This window comes from Panthera tigris, chromosome A3 (assembly GCF_018350195.1).
Source record: "Panthera tigris isolate Pti1 chromosome A3, P.tigris_Pti1_mat1.1, whole genome shotgun sequence".
In the NCBI taxonomy this organism is placed as follows: domain Eukaryota; kingdom Metazoa; phylum Chordata; class Mammalia; order Carnivora; family Felidae; genus Panthera; species Panthera tigris.
Genome location: NC_056662.1, coordinates 38,551,006 through 38,566,516, shown reverse-complemented (window position 1 = coordinate 38,566,516; position 15,511 = coordinate 38,551,006). Strand labels below are relative to the sequence as shown.

General features: G+C 40.4%; 1 protein-coding gene across 5 annotated transcripts in view; it reads left to right on the top strand.

Moving 5' to 3' along the window:
- Nucleotides 1–15,511, top strand: part of TASP1 (taspase 1) — a 342,726-nt gene that overhangs the window by 274,170 nt on the left and 53,045 nt on the right. For 3 of the 5 annotated variants that reach the window (XM_007086806.3, XM_042980914.1, XM_042980922.1), the window contains one exon: nucleotides 4,453–5,469. The exons of the other annotated variants lie outside the window; for them this stretch is intronic. In XM_007086806.3, the coding sequence (XP_007086868.1) occupies nucleotides 4,453–4,545 (93 nt within the window). In that variant the 3' untranslated portion in view covers nucleotides 4,546–5,469. Of the gene's footprint in view, nucleotides 1–4,452; nucleotides 5,470–15,511 lie in introns of those variants that run through there. 5 annotated transcript variants of the gene reach the window in all.

Genomic DNA, 15,511 nt, shown 5'->3' with positions numbered 1-15,511 from the left:
GTTTGATTCACTTTTTAATCAAACTGGTTGGTCACACACGTTAAAGCACCTGAGACCCTGTGTATTTGTAAGTATAGCCCTTGAGGGTGTATTTTAGTCACTTCACTCAGTGAGCATTTCCAGAGTGTGCGAACGTTCTGGGCCAAGCATTTTGACAGGTGCAAGGAATATAGAGGTACGTGTAAGACAAGCTCCTGTCTCCAATTGACTTTCCGTTACAGAGACTTAAAAATTAAAAGCAAACCAAAACCAAGACAGTTACATCACAGGACGAGAAATGCTCAGATGGGTGCCATTAGAGCTAGAAGAAGAGCTTCTAGTTTGAGTTGGGGATCCAGTCAAGGGAGTCTTTACATGAGAAAGAACCAGAAAAGGACATGACAGACATGGAGTCATGGTTAAGTGTATGAGTGGGGCATGCAGCAAGAATTGGAGGAAAATAGCCCAAAATGAACCTGTCTGCTGCTTTTTCATGTTATTTATCATTAGTTATAAATTTCAATAAAAATACATTGCTTTTTAAATTGCCTTAAAGACACCTTGTTATGGGGCGCCTGGATGGCTCAGTCGGTTGAGCGACCGACTTCGGCTCAGGTCATGATCTCACAGTTTGTGAGTTCTAGCCCCGCATTGGGCTCTGTGCTGACAGCTCGGAGCCTGAAGCCTGCTTCGGATTCTGTGTCTCCCTCTCTCTCTGACCTTCCCCCACTCATGTTCTGTCTCTCTCTGCCTCAGAAATAAACAAACATTAAAAAAATTAAAAAAAAAAGACAGCTTGTAAAGTTCTTAATGATTATAGGGTACCCAAGAATCTACACAGTCCTCAGACAATATAAAATATTTTATTGTGCTTTTAAATGGTGACATGTAAATTCATTATAGAAAATGGTCTATTTTTAGCTACAAGAGGAATTCAAACCCAGTTCTCTAAAAGAACTTTTCGAGATAAACACTCATATAAACATTCTCTTAAATAGCTCCCATTGTTTATAATGTGATTTGATGCTCCATTGAAATTTCCAAAGAAAGCTTCAAATTCTTCCGGCTCAAACTTTTTCAGACCAAGGGCAGTGATTTTCTGATGAATCAGAAGATCATGTTGATGGATGAAACTGGGGAAGTACTGACATTTGGATGGATTGTTGCCCATTGTATTCCTCCCAACACCAAGATCACGCCAATGTGTTTTGCAATCACAAAATCCCTCCTGACTAGATGATGATTTAAGAAATTAATCTTAGCTAGTTTGTCTAGTTGAGCATTTCCGTCCTATGTAAACAGCAAAATTTATACAAATCTCCATGTATTTTCGAAATATTTTGCCATGTACTGTTAACAGATTATCTCAAGACCAGTCTCATCTTTTCCAATCCTTTTTCTTTTCCTTTCTAACTCTCCTAGAGACTTTGCAGTTCAGTTCAGTTTATTTAGTTGTTCTTCTGTCGTAAACCTGGTGGGGGTGGGAGTGTCAGAGATAAGTTTAAATTGGCCATCTGTGTTTTTGTAAATCTCAAGGGATTGCTATCAAGTCCCCTGGTCCGTGGGGCAAGAATTTCTTCCTTCTAGCTCTGGTCTTTTCTTTGGTCAGCAGGAAATCAGTTGCTTTAAGACCAACATCCCCCTGGTCAAGTTGCAGGCCATCTGCTTGGACATATGTTCACTCTTTGATCTTTAAACAATTAATTTATTCTCTGTAGCCTCTGGTGCCTGGACCACCAGGCCTGCCAGGAGGTCCCATTGTATTCTCCCTGAATCTCTGGGAAACATGAAGACAGGTTTTCCTGTGAGCTTCTCTTTTAGGGACAGATATTTTAATGAACCTGATTGGAGAATTCCAGCCTATTTGTGAACAGAACCTGATGGTGTTAATGTTTCTTCTACGGGGGTCTGCATTGTAGATTCATTCCTAACTAGCCCCTTCTCTTAATACTATCATATGGACTACTGTTCTGGTCCAGGTCAGAAATTGTCATTTCTGCTTTATTCTTTTATTATTATGGTAAAATTTACATAACAAAATTTACCATTTGATCCATTTTTGAGTGCGCAGTTGAGCAGTATTTAGTATATTCATGCTGTTGTATAACCATCACCACCATCTGTCTCCAGAACTTTTCATCTCCTCAAACTGAAACTTTGTACCCATTAAACAGTGACTTCCCATTACCCCTCCCCCAAACCCTGGCAACCACCATTCTGTTTTCTGTCTCTATGAATTTGACTAATAGACACCTCATATAGGTGGAACCCTACAATATTTGTCCTTTTGTAGCTGGCTTATTTCACTTAGTATAACATCTTCAAAGTTCATCCATGTTGTACTGTGTGTCACAGTTTCCTTCCTTTTTAGGGCTGAATAATGTTCCATTGCTATATATACTATATATCACATTGTGTTATGAACTCCTGGGTTGTTTCCACCTTTTGGCTATTGTGAATAAGGTCACTATGAACATGGGTCTAGAAATACCTTTTTAAGTCCCTGCTTTCACTTGTTTGGGATATATATCCATAAGTGGAATTGTTGGACCACATGGTAATTTTATGTTTAAGTTTTTGAGGAACCCCCATGCTGTTTTCCACATTTTCGATCCCTGTCATAGTTGCATGATGGTGTTTATGACTGTAGGGGGTGAGATTAGGGATGAAATTGACTGAGGGACCTCTATCTACTCTTCCAGGGATCTTTATTGTTTAGAAGAAACTTTTTAAAAAACTGATGAATGATAACTGGGGAGAAAATTCTCTTTTACCTCATGTTAAGAAATTTCTGGAAGAATAAAAGTGGCCGTATCAACACTGAGAATTGTGAGAATTGAGATTTTTGTGCCTGATGTGACAAGGACTTCTGGGTAGCAGAATTGAACAACACACCCTGTTCTAACTCCTGCTAGATTAATGAGGCACCACAAGAAACAAAAGAGCTACAAGTTTTCCTACTGTGGACTTCTCAGGTACAATATATCCATATGGTGAGACCCAAGTTTGGCCCTCAAATGCAGCAATGAGGCCAGATTTTGGGACAGGGTTCCCAGAAGCACGAGCATGGTGAGTGAACTCACTGATCCTCATATCCCAGGAGATACCACAGAGACTGCCTCACCCAGCTCTCCACCTGAGGCAACAGACCTCACCCCCCTGTAGGTTACAGGTTGCTTCCTGCCTTGCACACAGAAAAACTAAGTGCCCAAAGAACACTTCCCATTCTCTAGAACTTTCCAAGTTGTTGACGTATGTCAGCTACTCTAATGGGACTTGTGTGGTGAGATTAAAGAATAGTGTCCACGCTCAAACTACAACAGAGTTAGCTTAGCTGTTACTCCATCTACAACAGGCTTGTTTCACATTTGGTTGCGTGAGAAGATGTCATTCCCATTTTAGACTTGGCCACTTCACTAGCATCTAACAGCCTCACCTTGGGCTTGAACTTACTTCAGTTCAGTCCTTAGGAAAAACTTGTTTAGAGTAGCAGAATTAGAGAGGATTACCTAAAGGGATATGCAGTCCTTCTGTTCTTCTTAGAAACTCCCGACATTTATCTATCCCTGGATTAAGCCAGACGGTCAAAAAAAAAAAAAAAAAAGGAATTCCTGGCTGACATCATCCTGACCCTTTATGGAACAGCTTTTACTATCTTCTGCTCAGGGCCAGCCTCCTTTGAGTGATGTTAATACTCAGCCCTACAAAACTCCTTGTTGTACACTGATGTCTTTACTCACCCACAAAACATGGTACCCAGTGTGTATGAAGCCCTGTAAGAGAAATAGTTCCCAGACCTCGTACCAGGAACAGGAGTTCTCCTCTGAGCAGTTGGTTTGTTGTGAGGCTGTGAACACACACATGAACCACCTATCTGGTCGTGGAATGAGGATGCTGAGAGACAGGGCAACAGTCTGCCTCTAGCACAGGTACAGAACTCAGGCTAGAATTGCGTGGTAATCTCATGCCTGTCTTTACCTTATTTTATAAGCTCTTATTTTTCTTTTCTCTCATCACCTCACTTTTTAGGTTGTTGAATTGTCTGAATTTTTGCAAGCTATTCAAATCCTTTAGGGAATAAAATATAAACATGAATCGGGTATTCTCAGTTGCTTTGAATGTTCAGAAGACAAAATGTATATAAATTACTAGTTTTCAGAGGAACTAGAATATACTTAATATAGTTGGCGTTAAAACCATGACTATTTTGAATACGATGAAATTCTAAGTTCTTGTTCAATCTGTATCTCTAGTTGCTAGTGCTATGCTTAGCATATAGTAGTTGCTCAGTAAACATTCCCTGCAGGATTTGAACAAACAAGATCTCTCTGCACTTAAAGGTTACCACCCTCATGTTCTGTAGATACTGAGAAGCAAAGAGAGGCTGTGTCACTCCAGTATTTCCTCCATCCTTGTCACATATGGGAGGACACAGCTGGCACTTCTAACGCTCTCCTGTCTCCCTCTCTGCAGACTCACATTTCAAGACTCCCTCCCGGTGCAGTGGCAGGACAGTCCGTGGCAATCGAAGGTGGGGTTTGCCGCCTGGAGAGCCCAGTGAACTGACCCTCAGGCTGAGCATGAAGCGTCTGAGAGGCATTTCAGAACCTGAGCTTTTCGGGGTTTTTAACTGAACTTGGATGTTTTATCTTCGCCATTTTATAATTCCTGTTGCAGCCTCGTGCACTGCTAGCGACACTAGTGCTGCCGTGGTTAGCGCTTAGTGACATGCAGGTCTTCGGCAGGTGACGGGACTGAGTGTGCGTGTGTATGTGCGTGTGTGTGCAGTGCGTGTGCTTGCTTCTCCCCTGATGAAATAGAAACTCCTTACTGTGTAACCTAAGACCGGGAATGACTAAATCATCTTCACAAAATGTGTGCTTTACTGTTTACAAGTAAAACCTAGAGTTGCAGGAAACATTTTTGATTTCATAAAGAGGTACCAGCTGTTGTTGATGTAATGTGTCCGAACTGAAGAGTAAATCTACTTGTTTAAATGATTTGACAGTGGTAGTGCTCCATTTAATAACAGTAATAAGTGATACAGTGTTTTATTTGTTAACCAGTTTAAGTGGATCCTGTGGTAACTTAAACTGTTATTCTCATCCCTCATATGGGGCATTTTTCTTTAACAAAGAATGGTTTCAGTGAAACAATCTAGCAGAGAATTAAGGTCAGAACCTTTTTAAATAATAGTCTTATTGATAAAGTTTGTACTTCTTTCCTCAAGCTTTTCTAAGCTTAAATACTGCATATCTTCGAGCTATATGTACTATATTATGAAAGAATATGTAAAGAGAACATACAGTAATGCACAGTCCCTAATTTGTGTATAATGGAATGTTATTTACAATGTAACACTGTAAATAAGAAAGCAAAATTTATGGGAAAATTCAATATTATCTTTGTTTCCTGTTTAAATATATTTTTAAGATAAAGGCACAAAAATAAAAGAAGCATATTACTGGGTACAGTGTGTGACTCCTCTTCTCAGACTAATAAATTAATCTTTTGAATCCTAGATTGGAGAGCCATTTTTTATTTTGTTTGTAAAAAGTTACTTCTTCCAGAAATCATCCCTTTATCTTTGTTGCTATGATTCTGATAGTTCAAAACCTGTCTTTGTGCAGTTAGGCCTGGACACTAACATGATGAAAGTTGAACTTAGCTCATGATTGAATGGCCAGTATCAAAATCCCTAAAATGTTTATTGTGAGTTGATAAAAACTAACAAAGGGAAGGAGTAAGACCGCTTTGGTTTGAAAAACTGTAGTGGCAGCTGAAAACTCAATGGTTTCAGCTGATAAATTGCTTCTAAATGTTATAGTTAGTGATTCTGGAGCCACATAAGAAAACCAAGACTTTTCTTTTGATTTTATGTGTAAGAAGTGGCTATCAAGAAGATACTAAAGATAGACTCACTCAGGGAGAGGAAGTTCCCTGCACCATATAATCATGGCTCGGGCGGTAACTGATAAAGCCCCAGATGAAATTATATACTTGACATCGATGTATGGCCAAATTATAAAGGAAAGACAACCAAAATGGAGTGGGTGTAAATATGAATGATTTGGGAGTTGCTGATTTATATTCCTTGTACAGGCAATTACATTTGTCTCGCTGTGTTCTCGTAGACAGGTTGGTGCCATGATATCTGTTTCTCATTCTTAATGAGGCTGAGAACTTAGTAAGTGATGGGCTGGCTGGTGGGGAGCCTTTGGCTTCAAAAGCTTTCAAAGACCTGTTACCTGTTGGCAGAGTTTTTTGAGGAACTGGACTGGATCACGTAAAACTATCAGGACACTTTGGAGTCTGAAAATCATCTGACCTATTTCACCAGGAATGCCATTTCTTTTCATCTTCTTTTGACTTTATTCTACTCATATTTAAAAGTTTGGGCTTGTTAAAGACCCTTTTATGAAGATTTTAAAAACTGGTCAGTATAAAAGAGCACAGCCCCTCCAAGAACAGTTTGTTAAAGCTTCATTCTCCAATTTCTTTTTTCTTTCTTTCTTTTTTTTTTTTTTTTTTTTTTTTTTTTTTGTTTTTAAATTTAAGGAATATTGTCAAACCAGGAGGGAAAAAAAGTGATATTCAGAATCATTGAGGCACAAACGTAATGGGCAGTATAAGTGCCTTAGTGAAAAGATCAGATATTAAAGAGCAGATACCAGAACCGGAGGATATTGACAGATATAAAATCAACCTCATTTCACACAAAAGTAGAAAGAGTCGAAAGAAACAGATAAGAAAGTAACTTCATTCCCTAGTCTGGTTTATATCACCAAGATTCTGAAGCAGTATTTTAACATGGATGAACTTACCGTCTGCCTATATTCCATTTCCTTTTAAGACCTGATCATTGGATGCTCGGTTCTCTTGAGTGCAAATAAGCCTGGTCTGGATCCCTCAAGGCCATCACTGCAATCCTGCTCTGGGTTTGGAAATGGGAATCTTCTGGAAGGGCAAGGAGATGGAGGCCATGTGCTCTACCTTAAAGGAGCCTAGAGTGTCCATGCTGTCTGATGAGGCATGAAGGTCTTGTCCAGGACTGTCCTTCTCGCTTGTCAGCTCTGCCTCTCCTCCCTGCCTCCTGTGTGTCTGCCCAGAGCAGACCCTTTCTCAGCTTTTCACTGCTGCTTCTAAACAGGAAGTTGAAGTCCGATATCGATGTATGTATAAATCCATTCTAAATGCTAGTCTGTGGTGCTTATCTGTGAGCAAAAATGGATGAATTGTAGTTTATGGCTATAGGAACCTCTTTGTTGGCTGCTCAAAAGTCTTTTTTGCCTAATTCCTCACTTTCTCCCATGTTTGAGAGGCGGTGATGGTGCATTGTAGTTACCAGCAAATATGCAAAGTTTGGCTGTTTTGAAGCACTGGTAGGAGGGGGAGGGAGGAAAGGAGGCTGTGAAGAAGGGAAGATTTAGAAAAGTGCGGAAATTATTCTTGAGTCTTGAGATTGTATTAAATTATTGTGGATTTTTTAAATGTTTACTTATTTTTGAGAGAGAGATAGGGTGCATGGAGGGGTGGGAGGGCAGAGAGAGGGAGAGACTGAGAGTCCCAAGCAGGCTCCTCACTGCCAGTGCGGAGCCCGACGTGGGGCTCAAACTCATAAACTGTGAGATCATGACCTGAGCCAAAATCAAGAGTCTGATGCTTAACCAACTGAGCCACCCAGGCACCCCTGTGGATTTTTTTTTTAATCTGGTCATTGTTATTATAAAAGCAATTCATGCTCATTACAAAAAAAAAAAAAAATCAGAAAATAGGAAAGCAAAAAAACAAAACAAAACAAAACAAAACTCATAACTCCATTTCCCTAGAGACAACAGTTAACACTTTATCTTGTACCCTTTATGACCTTTTTATGCATACATTTTCTGTATTTTTAACACCAAAATGGGTTTATATAACCTGCCATTTTCACTTAATAATGTCATAGGAAGATGTCCAGACTTAATAAGAATTACCTCATTTATTATTGGTTCAGCTAATGTTCAGTACATATATTTTATCCTAAGACGTCTGTGGAAATCTGTCTCAGTACTAACAGACTAACAATACAGTCAGCATCTGTTTTCTCAGGGCACAGATCCCTGCAATGAGCACTGTGAGGTCTTACTTTCCCTTGAAAGCCAGCTGAGCAGGTGTCCTAGGGCAGACCATTGCCATTGCCCATTGATCCTTCATTGCAGAGTGCCCCCAGACAACATGTAAAGACTAGTATCTGCACCTCTATGCCTCAGGACTTGTTCTGGAACCATAGAAAACTGCACTGTCCCTGCACACAGCAGGCCAGTAGTGTCAGGGAATCAGCACGGCCCAGAAGCAGCTCACAGTTGATGAACGAAAGTTGTATAAGCATACTAGTTCCCTTGCTTCTTGGGTGGTATAAGTTGGGTGTGTGTTTCACACTGTTTGAGAGATTTTCCATAGAAATTAAGCTTCAGTTGCCGCCTGTGGCAGTTGACTTAATACACCTTGTGTTGACTTTTTTCCCTTCCCTATTCCCTTCTTAGTGCCCCTGTTTTATGATTCATGGGGTCATCTCCCAGATGAACTGTTTGTACTTGCCACCCTGTCTCAGGGTTGCTTCTTGGGGACTTGAAACTAAGAAACAATCCATTCTACATACTCTTGGCCAGGAGGCATTTATACCCTCTTCTGATTGAGAGGATGAATTCACCAGTCTACTTGTGCCCTGCACTGGAGTCTCTTCCTGCCTTGTGCTCCTGATGAACCATTTTAATCCATAATATCTGATTGAATATTCTCCAAGTGATAAGGCTGGATGTGCCACAAAACTGGAAGGAAGAGAGCATGGGAGGCTCAGTTGATTAAGTGCTGACTTTGGCTCAGGTCATTATCTCACGTTTCCTGAGTTTGAGCCCCATGTCATGCTCTGTGCTGACAGCTCAGAGCCTGGAGCCTGCTTTGGATTCTGTCTCCCTCTCTCTCTGCCCCTCCCCCACTCATACTCTGTCTCTCTCTCTCTCTCAAAAATAAATAAAACATTAAAATTAAAAAAAAAAGTGGAAGGAAGTTCATAGCCAAATCAGCGATGACAGGCACCCGACAGGAGACAAGTGCATACTTTTAAGGAGGTAGGGAATAAACAAGCTAAATAGCAGCTCTCCATCAAGGATTGAGGGACTCCTTAAGAGAAAGAAACTGGAATTGTGTTAATGGGACTTGGAAGAGACCACAGCCAAAGGTGTGTTACGAAGTTAAGAGATTTGAAGAGACCGAAACAATGGTAGCCAGTGTTCCCATGTCATGAACACATGTCCACCATGACCATGCATAACAACTTCATATGGCACCCACTTTCAGAATGCCACCTCTCAAGCCTAGATATCCCCAACATAATTTTGTGGTTAATTTTTTTAAAAATGCCTCCCAACATTTTTCTTAAAATGTCTATTAACTTTTAACGTTTAACTAAAATGTTTATTAAAATCAACTTTTTTTTTTTGACATAAACCCTACAATTGCTCAACATTGTGAATCCCTTTGTGCCATGAAGCCCAGTCTCCTATCCAACTTAAGCTTGCAGTGGTTAGTCATGGGGTGAAGGACCAAAAGGGGACTATGGGCCCCCCTCCCAGGAACACTAGTCCAAGAAAAGATTGAGCCCAGAAAAAATGAGCCCCTGTGAATATGATTAATTTCTTTTACTTTAGCTATGTTCTAAACCTTCCCCAAATGCAGATTAAGCAGGGAAAGGAGATGTGGGTGTGTAAACGTGGTGAGCTATATAGGTGGGAGTGAGTGAATGGGAGGTTGACCGCATAAGAGTAATCCTTTTACATTAATATTTGCCCTGGGACATTAGGAATTCTTAATGAATACACCACTTTTCCCCAACACTTAATTTGGGTTCAAATTCATAAGGTATTAACCCAGATGCCTATCATCAGAGACCTACAGGCTGACCAGATTAACCAGGCAGTTTTTCTTTGCCCATATACTGCTGTCTCTGAAGTGTATGGCCACAGGAAGGATTAAATCTAAAACTGGCAAGAGCCTCCCTCCAAGACTCTGCTCTCAGCTTCCAGAAGCCCGTCAGCCAAGCCCGCGGTGGTTCACCGTGACCAGTTGTGGAAGGCGGGAGAGAAAGCAAGCACAGTGGTCTCTCCTTTACATGCTAGAGTCACTGAAGCCCTGAAACCACAGTGGCAAAGCTGGAAAAAACTGGGTTTTTCTCTGCCTTGATGGGGATTTCACTGATTGTCAACAGAGCTTCAGAAGCTGGAAAGGGAAAAATGCTAAACAGTTCCCTTAATCACTGATGTCACTCTCCAAAAAGGTGCTCCTAAAATGGCTTTTTCTGGCCTTGGAAAATCCAGGAAGAAGATTTTGTTCTAATATATGAAGAAAAATATGTTCTTTTTCATTTACAAGTAGTAAGATTATAATCTGTCCACCCACGTTTTTCTCCAAACCTGTTAACTAACAGTCTTTTCCATCTAGTTAATGGTAACTCCATCCTCTTGGGTGCTTGGGTCAAAATTCTTGGCGTCCTCTTTTTATGTTTCTATTGTTGCCTAACAATTCTCCCCAAATCTTACAACTATTTTTTTTTCTCACAATTCTGTCAACGTGGCTTGGCTTCTCTCAATGGTTTCTCTGTGGCACTTGCTGGTAGTCACAGGTGTGCTGCATTCAGCAGGAGTGTGAACTGGGGGTTGGGCTGGATGAGCTTCCTTTTTTTCCACATGCAGGCTCAGGGCCTTTCCCTCTGCTCGTGACCACTCTACATGGTCTTTTCATGCTGCTTCTCCCATAAGACATGGCAGCTCAAGGTTCCCAGGAGCATAAAAGCAAAAACTACCAGGCCTTTTTAAGGTTAGGTCAGAACTGGCCCAGCCTTACTTTTGCCACATTTATTGCTTAAATCAAGTCCTCTGGCCCACCCCAGATTCAAAAGGGGACTGCATAACTGTATAAATACAGAAGGAAGGGTCTTTGGGGGCCATCAACCTGAAATCTTTGAATCTACTTCTCCTATTTTACAACTGCAAGAAACTCTGCACAACAGAGAACAAACTGAAGGTTGATGGAGGAAGTTGGGTGGGAGATGGGCTAGATGGGTGATGGGTATTAAGGAGGGCACTTGTGGGGCACCTGGGTGGCTCAGTCAGTTGAGCATCTGACTTCAACTCAGGTCATGATCTCGCGGTTCTTGAGTTCGAGCCCAGCGTCGGGCTCTGTGTTTACAGCTCAGAGCCTGGAGCCTGCTTCGGATTCTGTGTCTTCGTCTCTCTCTGCCCCTTCCCTGCTCATGCTCTCTGTCTCTCAATAAACATTAAAAAAATTAAAAAAAAAAAAAAAGAGGGGCGCCTGGGTGGCGCAGTCGGTTAAGCGTCCGACTTCAGCCAGGTCACGATCTCGCGGTCCGTGAGTTCGAGCCCCGCGTCGGGCTCTGGGCTGATGGCTCAGAGCCTGGAGCCTGTTTCCGATTCTGTGTCTCCCTCTCTCTCTGCCCCTCCCCCGTTCATGCTCTGTCTCTCTCTGTCCCAAAAATAAATAAAAAACGTTGAAAAAAAAAAATTTTAAAAAAAAAAAAAAAAAAAAAAGAGGAGGGCACTTGTGATGAGTACCGGGTGTTGTATGTAAGTGACGAGTCATAGAATTCTCCTGAAACCAATATTGCACTGTATGTTAGCTAAAATTTAAATTCAAAAAAGCATAAAAGAAACAAACAGTCTGTTAGTAAATGCTATTGGCCCTCCTTTAAAATGTGTCCTAAATCCAACCACTTCTCCCCCTCTCCACTGCTACCATCCAGATCATCTCTTACCTGAGAAATTACAACAAGGTCTTCACTGGCCTCCCTGCATCCAGAGTTACTAGTCCACTTGGCAGCAGAAGGAGTCTCATCATGGTGCTCCTCTGCCCCAAACCTCTAAACAAATGTGTCAGTTGTATGGTAGATTAGAAAGGGTTGAGTTCCAGAGGAAAAAATGAAGCAGAAAGGGGACGCAGAGTGCTGACGGGAGAGTGGTAAGGAGGGTGCTCATTGAGAAGATAACATTTAAGCAAAGAGTTGAAGATGAGGGACGAGTAAGCTATGTGGATCCATCTGGAAAGTGCTTTCCAAGGAGAGGTAGAGGCAAATTCTTAGAAAGATACAGACCACCACAACTGACTCAAAAAGAACTAGAAAATCCAAATAGATTTATAACAAGAGATTAAGTTGTTAATCAAAAGTCTTCCCAGGAAGAAAGTCCAGAACTAGATGGTGTGCTGGTTAATTCTACCAAACATTTAAATAATTATTACCAGTTCTACACAAATTTTTCCAAAATACAGAAGAGGAGGAGACACTTCTCAACTTATTCTACGAGGTGCAGACACTTTGAGACAGTCAGGAGGCTCTCCTCAAATAGTTAAACACTGAGTTTTTCCCCTCCTAGGTACATACCCAGGAGAAATGAAAACATGTCACACAAAAACTTGTACATGAATGTTCATAGCAGCATAATAGCCACAAAGTGGAAACAACCCTAAAGTTCCCCAACTGATAAACAAAATGTAGTATATAATACTACTTTTTAGTAATATAATTTAGTATATAATACTACATTATAGCAATATAATGGAATATTATTTGGCAATAAAAACAATACAATACTGATAAATACTACAACATGAATGAACTTTGAAAACATGCTACACAAAAGAAGCCAGTCACAAAGGACTACATGTTGTGTGATCCCATTTATTTGAAATGCCCAGTGTAGATAAATCTCTAGAAACAGAACCTATAGATTAGTAGTTTCCTAGAGGTGGGAGGGATGAGGGACAGGGAAAGTTAAGTGGTGATAAGTAAAAAGTGTAGGGTTTCCTTGAGGATTAATTAATGATGTGCTTAAATTAATTATGGTGCTGAATGCATCACTCTAAATATAGTAAAAGCCATTGAACTGTATACTTTAAATGGGTGAATTGTATGATAATATAAGTTATATCTCAATAAGTTGTTAAAAAATAGAAAACAATTTAAGATATAATTTAGGAAAAAAAATACTGGAAAAGAATATCATACCCTAGCAAATTCTTCATTTTCCTGGTTGATAATTTCCAGTTTTTCCCAACACTTTTCACTTGCATTATTAAAAATTAAGGTGTTTTTAACATAACCACAATAACTTAGCCATAGTATTACATCTAAAACATTTTATAATAATTCTTTCATATCATTAAAAGTCTATTAAATGATTGCATTTCCAATTGCATTATGTATTACTATGTGCTTGGGCTGCCATAGCAAAGTACCACAGCCTGGGTGGCTATGAAATTTATTTTCCTCACAGTTCTGGAGACCAGAAGTCTGAGATCCAGTTGTTGGTGGGATTGATTTCTTCTGAAGCCTCTCTCTCTGGCTTTACATGGCCATCCCTATCTGTTTTGTTTGGACATTGTCCTTCCTCTGTGCATGTCTGTGTCCTAAGCTCCTCTTCTCATAAGGACACCAGTCATATTGGATTAAGCCCCACGCATATGACCTCATGTTACCTTAATTAGCTCTTTAAAGGCCCTGTCTCAAAAAAGACACATTCTGAGATACTGAAGGTTAGAACTTAAACATATATGGGGTGCCTGGGTGGTTCAGTCACTTAAGAGTCCGGCTCTTGATTTTGGCTCAGGTCATGACCTCATGGTTGTGGGATCAAGTCCTGCATCGGGCTGTGTGCCATCAGCTTGAGACTCTCTCTCTCCTCTCTGCCCCCCCCCCCCAAATAAATAAACTTTTAAAAAGCAAGTATAAAAACTAAGTGTAAACTTCTTGTGTGTAGAGCTCTTTTACAATTATAAATCCAGGTAGATTTCCAAGTGAATACAACAATATCCAAAATCAAAGTTTATATTAACAATTATATGATAGCTATATTACATTGTTTTGTTATTATTTTACCTTAAATCATTATTTGATTTTATTTTGGTTATTGGGTTTTTCCATCTTAAAATTTCCATGTGATTTTTCTTTGTATCTTAAATTTCTTTGCTGAGGCTTTCTATTTTTTTTATTCATTTATGTCAAGCATGTTCATAATTGCTTGTCAAAGCATTTTTATAATGGCTGCTTTAAATTCCTTATCAGATAATTCCAACTTCTTGGGCATCTGTTGACTGTCTTTTGTCATTCAAGTTGAGATCTTCCTGGTTCTTGGTATGAGTGGCATTTCACTGAAACCTGGATATTTTGGTTATCATTTTATGAGTCTCTGGATCTCACTTAAATCTTAAATTTAAAATTTTAGCAGATCTCCTCTGATGCCACTTTGGTGGGAGAAGGGGGGTGCTCCCTTGTTACTTGCCAGATGGAAGTAGAGAAGCCTGGACTCTCCACTTAGCTGCTTAGATACCCATAGGGGAGTGGCTCCTCATTACCGCCTGTGGAGGTGGGAATTCAGGCTCCCACAAGGCCTTTTGCTGACATCCTGCCCACTGTGGGGAGGGGGGGAAGAGGCTCTTTACTCCTTGGAGGAGATGAAAGTTTCTATTCCCCCTCAGCCTTCTTAGACACCACTTGGAAGAGTTGGTGGGGGGGGCGTTAGGATGCTTGTAACAGCTTAATGAGGATGGAAGTCTAGGCTCTCTCTGTGACTTTCACTGGAGGGGGTGGGGCTGGGGTTGTAGCCTTTTTATTTACTGTGGTATTTGGCTGAAAGTAGAGCCATTATTGTCTAAAAGTTTTCTGTTCTGCTAGATTGCCCTTTCTTGGTCTGTTGGCCTGAGAGAGCAGACTTTTCCTGGGGCTCTTTTGTCTGTGTCCATTGGTATTTCTGGGTTGCTGGCTCCTCCACTAACTAGTCTGGGATAGATGAGGCAAAAATGAACTCTCAGGGAACTCATGACCATGTTCCTTAGGACTCATGGTCCCAGACTGGCCTGCCTTCTTTTCTCCACCTGTCCAACTTTTCTCATGTTTGTTTTGTGTATAATGCCCCATGTTTTTAACTGCACTTAGTAGTAGGAAGGAATAAGGGAAAATGCCTCTACTGCATCTTTCAGAAGCAGAAGTCCTGATTTTTATTATAGAAGCCTTTATTTGGAAACTGAGTATTTCACTAGCTGACTTGATTCTTTGATTTTAAACTTGACAGCCATCATTTGAGTTGCTAACATGATTGGCATTATACTTCTTTTTTGATAATGAACCTGTTTTTTAACTACATACCCATTATTTTTCTATCCAATCCACTTAATAGATACCCTGGGAAATTGTGATATAGCCATTTAATGAAAAATTCCTTAATTGAGGGTTTAGTACTACATTTACTGCTGGCAAATGTTGGTGCGTAGAGAGACTAATCCATGCACCACCTCTGCTCAACCCTGAATGTAAAGATAATACCACAGAGGCTATTTTGTTTTCAGCATAGCTTATTACTGATCGTGACTTGGTTCTGTCACTTATTCTTTTCCAGCCACCTATAATCTTCATTTGGCATCAACATTACTACAACCCCAGATACAAATGCAAATGAAATTGCCTGGCATGAATTAGTTGCAAGGT